The sequence below is a fragment of the Etheostoma spectabile genome, chromosome 3 (genome assembly GCF_008692095.1).
Source record: "Etheostoma spectabile isolate EspeVRDwgs_2016 chromosome 3, UIUC_Espe_1.0, whole genome shotgun sequence".
In the NCBI taxonomy this organism is placed as follows: domain Eukaryota; kingdom Metazoa; phylum Chordata; class Actinopteri; order Perciformes; family Percidae; genus Etheostoma; species Etheostoma spectabile.
This window is the reverse complement of record NC_045735.1, coordinates 4,101,870-4,108,855: the sequence shown is the minus strand read 5'-3', so window position 1 is coordinate 4,108,855 and position 6,986 is coordinate 4,101,870. Positions and strand designations below refer to the sequence as shown.

The window sequence follows — 6,986 nt, the reverse complement described above, 5'->3', positions numbered from 1 at the left end:
GATGATGCTGATATATGTTGATACATAGTCAACATATATCATGTACATATTTGAAATGTCTTTCAACTTATTGTGTGTGTGTGTGTGTCTTACACTGAGTTTTTATCAGTTGAAACCCCCTTCCAGACCGCCCTGCTCTCCTTCCATGTAGTGCGGCTGTAGGTGAGAACATTCACTGGTTCAGTGTGAAAGACAGACTACAGGTGCAATGTGGGGACAAGGTGGGGACATTGTTTGATCCATTCTAACTCTGATCAACACTTAGAATCAGTGGCATAGATTGTGAATGGCAGTAAGCTTATTCAGAGTTTTATACTGTACACATATTGTTGGCTGAGGAGATGTTCCAATCCTCTGTATGCTCGGTGTTTGTGACCTGTGCGCGGATGAAGCTTTGTCTGATTAACTGATCTGTCCCTCTTTGCATTCATCAGCGGGCTCGGATGTAGACGACGGATGGAGACACAGGTTCACAAACTGACTCTTATTACTGGCAGGCTCATCAAAAACGAGCTAGATGGCTGTCAAAGAATGTATAAAACCCCTCTAAATGTTTGATACTTTTTAATTCAATTTGCAGATTTAAATAAGGCATTCAAAATGTGTGTGTGTGTGTGTGTGTGTGTGTGTGTGTGTGTGTGTGTGTGTGTGTGTGTAGGGCTGTCCGACTCCTTTCTGTGTGGTGTTTGCATTCTGTCTGATGTTTTTCTACATTTCTACACTCCACAAAAGATATGAATGTTATACTGGAAATTATATCTTAGGTTATGCTCCTAAAGTGTATCTTATATTTAAATATTGTTTATACATTATGTGTCTAATGAAGAAACATTTGTGTTAGTCGATACACCTCGTAAAATATATTTTTTTTAAATCAGCAATTAGCTTGAATTTTCTAATCAAAGTCCGTATATTTCTCATCATTTGACAAAAACAACACTGGACTAGATTGGTCACACTTAAAAGAACTACAACCAACTTCTATGATGTTGTGTAATATCGAGAATGGAAAGCTTCACAAAGTGCAGAAGACAAAGTGGTAAACTCAATTACCTACATAAAAAGTTAAGTAAATGGACTTAAGGAAGGTTTAGCTTGCAAAGTATTTAAGTTAGTAAGTAAAGTTAGAAATTTAGTTAATACTAAGAAAAATAAAAATAGTAATTCAAGACGATACACCAAGAATCACATGACAAAAGTGATGTAAACAGAAGGGGCCTAATTGATCTGAAGTGGCTGTTTATCTGGTTATGATCTGGATGTCATAGTCTCTTCTCACCACACATCACTAGTTATAATTTACAGTGCACCAGTCCCAGGTCGGTGCTAATGCGTGATGATCAGCAATCAGTGTAAGACCTATGGCAGGCCAATGGAAATAAAAATGTTCCCCCAGATAAACCAATGGTGCGGCCACATTGTTACAGCGCTCAGCGAATCCCCTGCGGATCTGATGCAACAGGGCTGCAACTAAAGTTACACCTTCGAAATGCAACATGATGTCCTTCCGCTACGGCGCTACGAAAACTAGTGCCTGCTACACCGTCTGGTGAATTATCCCTCAATCCTCTTCACTGTTTCAGTTTAAAAGTGTGTTTAGGGTTTTATTATCGTATTTAACGTGTTGTTAACCGGACTGTTAGGTAAGGTGTACCCATGTTTTTTTCTGCCAATTACTTTTTCAAGCAGGCTACTCATGTGCATTTTAGTTTCAATAATGACATTATTTTAATACTTTTTTTTTTGCGTTCAAGAAAGCACAAATGCAATATGTCTATATGCTATTTTAAATGTATTATTATTATTTTTCCCATTAACTAGGTTGACTAAAAAAAAAAGAAATTTGCAAATCAAGATCTAGAATAGGCCTACAAATGATTGTAAAACATCAAATAGATGAGGAGAGTTGTAACAGGGTGTGCTGTCTGTGGTCTCCGGGTAATGGGAAAGTCCCCAGGTTCATGACGTAACGGCCGGGTGAATTCTGTAAAGTGCGGACTAATTTCGTCTGCTGTGATCAGGTCCGGGCATCAGGAGTTGCAGAAGTAGCGGATTTAAAAACTTTCTGTCTGCAAGTCTGTCCGTCGAAATAGCACTTCATGAAGAGTCCCTGACTATCAAAAGGGGAAATATGGCTTTTTAAACTGCGTGTGTCTTCCTCCTCGTCGTCAAGCTTCGCGTGCTTTGCTCCTGCAACGCACTACAAGACTATTCAGAAACTATGGGGTGAGTAAAACTGCTTTCTAGCTTTGGGGGACAGCGGAAAGTTCGGAGAATCATGTCTTCAGGTCCGACACTGTTTAAACTAACTAACTAAACTACCACTACAGTGAATGCTAAATTCAGCTGTTAATTGACATCATTTACAGACTATTTTAGCCATTATTACTATTTTACTTTTTTATTATGAGGGTGAATTTATTCAATTCCTGTTTATGGTACAAGCTTAAGTGCACAACCACAGCTTACATTCTGAAAAATAACTTTTTTTATATATAGCTATATATATATATATATATATATATATATATATATATATATATATATATATGTATGTTTGTGTGTGTGTGTGTATTGAAGTCTGTAATTTTGTTATTCAAATATTGTCATGTTTTTCATGTTTTTAATTTGTTTACATATTGTCAATTATTTTCTCATGGTTTATTTTTTCTCTCAAAGTATGTCAAGTTACAGTTTTGCACGTTATTGCTTGATAATTATATTGTTGTGACATAAATCAATAATGGCTCCACCGCTTGAGGTTGCAGGTGAATGGAAAAGTGAGTGGAGTTCATTTGAACTCATTACACTTTTACAATAAATGTATTTTTGCAGTTTTTTTTGTTTTTTTTAAGTAATTCTTATTATGTGTTTATGTTTTGGGGGATTATTTAGGAGATGAAGGGGAGAATTTAAATTACATAAAAAATTGTCATTAGTTAATTTTCTTAATTTCCCCCCCCCCCCCACAGGTCTCCAGGTGTTTCCACAATTCTTTCAACCACCCAGTGCACGGTTTGTGCTTTTGAACAATTTAATCGAAGCAGACGACACAATGGCGGCATCGATCCTTCGCAGGAAAATTCCTCCCATTTCCACAGGCGAGCTCGGCGCTCCCCATCTCCGACAGGCTAGCCACAGCCAATCACCGCCCAGGACGGGGGCGGAGCTAGCGGGGAGGCAGCACTTAATTGGTGAGTTTTGCCAAGACGCTTTTTTATTTTTCCACATCCCGAGGTCGGAGCCGCAGTGCAGCACGGGGCTAATGTCGTACAGTGAGTACAGCTAAGTGGATATTTATCGAATGCAGACGATGCTGTTCAATCATTTTCAGATGATCGGTTAGTTGTTCACTTGGATTTTTTCGGATGTATTGCTTGATTTTTTTTTAAAGCTTGATTATTTTTCACATTTATCCTCTCTACCTGGCGTGATTTAAGATTTTTTTCCTGAATTTGTAGATTTTATTTTTTTTCACTTATTCTACACCAACAGCTGAATGAAAATAATGGATTGCTTTACTGAATATATGATAATTTTCAATTTTTTATAGGTGATGGTCACTCAGATTGGATGACGGAAAAAGTTGATTTGTCTTCATTTGTGTCGACGACCGAGTCTTCTCCCAGCTCATCCCTTCCACCCTCGCCGTTAGAACAAGATGTCAAAGTGCCCTCGGATCTGGAGGTCATGACCTCACTGCTGCAGGAGGAGCTGGCTCAGCTGGAGGACTACTTCCGCTCCGAGTCCACATCCACAACAAACAAGTTGGAGAAATCCTCAAAATGTGACAAGGGTGCTCAAGCCATGGGCTCCCAGTCTTATTATCAGTTACCCTATGGCTCGTATGGGACCGGCCAATCAGAAACCAGCCCTGTGGTTGTTACCTTGGCAACAGGGGAACTGGACCTGGCCAGCTTCTGTGGCGGTCCCATCGGCAGAACCAAAATTGCGCGACCCGCTCCATACAACTACCATCACCGGTACCACCACAACAACGGGCGTCGAATCCTCGGCGAGGCGGTGAAAGTCGGGGAGGAAGTTGGACTTGATACATGGGGCTCGAGGGGAAGTTACTCAGGAAGCACAGAGTTGTCTGTGAACCACTACTCCACGCTGAAGACAGTGAGCAAGAACAGCATTGGTAGCGTCAAGAAGGTGAGAGAATGTGCTTTATCGTTGAAGGAAGAGGAGAGTTATTGTTTTTCAGAAGGAATGTTTTGCAGCGAAGAGATTGCTCGAGGTTTTTGTCTGGCTGGCTCGTACGACAGCCACCACAAGCGAGAGGGACAGTTGATGCACAACGTGAAGGTAAATGTAAGTTACGACAGCACGGGGCTCGAGGTCTTGCACTGCAGTAAAGATGGAGGACTTTCTGGAAGTATTCCCCAAGAGACAATGGTGGCCAGTGACGGCTACTTCCACCAGTCCATGAGCACAGAGCCTTACCATAGCTTTATAGGTGACCTAGATCAGCCGTCACAAGCACAGGCTGTAGAGCCCCAACACGGCCACTACCTCTATCCAGAATGCCTTGCAGACCAAAGCTACGAATGTCTGTCCAGAGGGGAGGGCGAGGGGCCGCTGATGGGAGCCCCCATCCACCGCCCCACCCAGAGGCTAAAGGATGAGCCCTGCTCCGTCAAACCAGCTCTGGTGATGGGCTCCGCTTGTCTGGAAGGTGGCACTGGAGAGAGGAAGCAGAAGAAGAGAGACCAGAACAAAACTGCTGCTCACAGGTAAACAACTCTACTTACCCTCTTTTTAAGAACATGCTAAAATTGTCATAATCATCTAAAACTTGTAGCCAGAAATCTGTTTGACTTACTTTTTTTTTCTCAATGTTGCATTGGATTATAACTGATAAAAAAAAAACTTTAACAATGCAGGAGTTTTAATTACATAAAGCAGCCACCCCACTGCTCTAAATGTCCTGTAGAATGTAGGAGGGAAATGGAAAGTACCTCACTGCCTGCCAAATGCAGCCCCACCTAACCAAGTCTGGATTTATCTGTGTAGGTTTCATTTATTCGCATCTGTGTAAAAAGAAATATATGTAGAAAGAGTCTTAATATTGTGGAAAAGTGAGAAGTTGGAAAAAGACAAAATTGTCAGTCATGAGCCACGCACTCTGTGAAATAAACAGCACATCATGTTATCTCAGGGGAGGGATGACGATGACCGAGCTGTGTGAGTAATCCACCCGATGTAGCTCAAAGGTCACGCTCACTTGACTCATGAATTAAAATGCAAGGCAGCAGAAACCTGTGAAACCGATCAAACACAGTCCCTTCAATTGCAGGTACAGACTGCGTAAGAGGGCGGAGCTGGACTCTCTGGAGGAGGAGCTGCATGGCCTCGAGGGGCAAAACCGGGAGCTTCGTGACAAGGCGGAGTCGGTGGAGCGAGAAATCCAGTACGTCAAAGATTTACTGATCGAGGTCTACAAGGCTCGCAGTCAGCGGCTCAAACAGGATGGCAGTGCCTAAAACGCCCACGCTGACCTCACCGCCAAACCTCCCAACCAGCACCAAGAGAAAAATCAAGTCGAGATCTCCAAACTGGTTTTTGTCTCACAGGAATGAAATGGTAGTTGCATGATTTTGGTAGTTCTTTTCTAAAAAACAAACAAAACAAAAAACAAAATATATATAATTGTTCCAAGAGGATGGCCAATCAAAAACACACTTTTCCTAAAAAAGAAAAGAAAAGAAGTTTCCAAATGGGTGACTAAACTATAACAAGCCTTAGTGATGCGGCTCCTAGAGGAGATGCTGAACTTGTCCGTGACCACTGTGATCCGAACTGCACTCCCAGCCTTGTGATGACTGAGTTTGCGCTTGCAATGATCGATCGTTTACAAAATGCTCTTTGAATTAGTAGCAGTGATGGAATTTGCTTGTGGTTTTGGTGACACACATTGGCAGCATCGAGGCAGATCCATGCTGAATAAATATTTTATTTTATATTTTTATTTTTTACGTAATAATGGTCATTTATCATTTGCTTTAAACAATCAACGGAATAAAGGGACTGCTGGAAAAAAGTGTGTAACATGCTCTACAAATGTTCATTATCAGAAACATTTAGGAAATTTGTATTGCTACAATGTTGAGTATTTACACTTCTTTACCCCACTGAAATACCCAATGCATGTTTGATTTTGGAAAAGCATGTGCGAGTGTTATTTGAAGGCAATATTCTGTTAACTGCATGGCTTCAAGATCTCCACCGCGTCAATTTAACTAAGTTGACTTTATTCTACTCATCAGCTGGCGACTTGTCCCTGAGTTTTGCCCCCGCCAGTGTGATTCATGCTCAGGTTTTTGGTTTTTTCGTTCTGACACAAACAGAAACATTCACTGGCTTTTTTGCTTTCTCCTCTCTTCTTCTCTCTCTCTCTCTTTCGGCTGTATTTTGCGAACAAACAATCACCAGTTGACGCAACAATAAATTGTTGTTGGGTAACGGTACAACTTCACGGGATTTTTTTTTTCTTTTTTCAATTGATCAATTTGATGTATCTGAACTCCAGGTCCTTTTAATAATCAATGTCAATGTCAGGAAATTATACATCAGGTAAATTACAGCCAAATAAACCAGTTATGTAGTATCATTGATGCCTTTGGACTGTTTTTCACTGCATGCCGGTCATCATGCATTCATTCTGCAGCCATTAAAACGCCATGCAACAAATGTGTAAATTCCATGAACTGCACCCAGAACAGCACAAACACAGAATAAGAAGGGTGGGATTAAGAGATAGAGAGCGATGCAGAATAAACCCACCCTGGCCCTCCCATCTATTCTGTGCCCTGCCCCATAACTGCTGGATCCAGCCCTCTTTTTTTGGCTGCAATGCAGTCAGAGTCCAAGTTATTTCCCAGGATTAACCAGTGGACGGCAGCACAAGGCAGGTTTTGATTGACACCTGCCCATTTTGCAACAAAACAAGCTGTTTCCCTTCAGATTCAGGTGCTTGGATT

The 6,986-nt window shown here is 41.3% G+C and overlaps 1 protein-coding gene across 1 annotated transcript; it reads left to right on the top strand.

Annotated features, from left to right (window-relative positions):
- Positions 1-1,966: 1,966 nt before the first annotated feature.
- On the top strand, positions 1,967-6,696 carry atf5b (activating transcription factor 5b). The gene is made up of 4 exons (XM_032508959.1): positions 1,967-2,226; positions 2,973-3,194; positions 3,554-4,739; positions 5,303-6,696. The coding sequence occupies exons 2-4, from the start codon at positions 3,056-3,058 to the stop codon at positions 5,487-5,489; spliced, it is 1,512 nt and encodes a 503-aa protein (XP_032364850.1). The 5' UTR covers positions 1,967-2,226; positions 2,973-3,055; the 3' UTR covers positions 5,490-6,696.
- Positions 6,697-6,986: the final 290 nt, after the last annotated feature.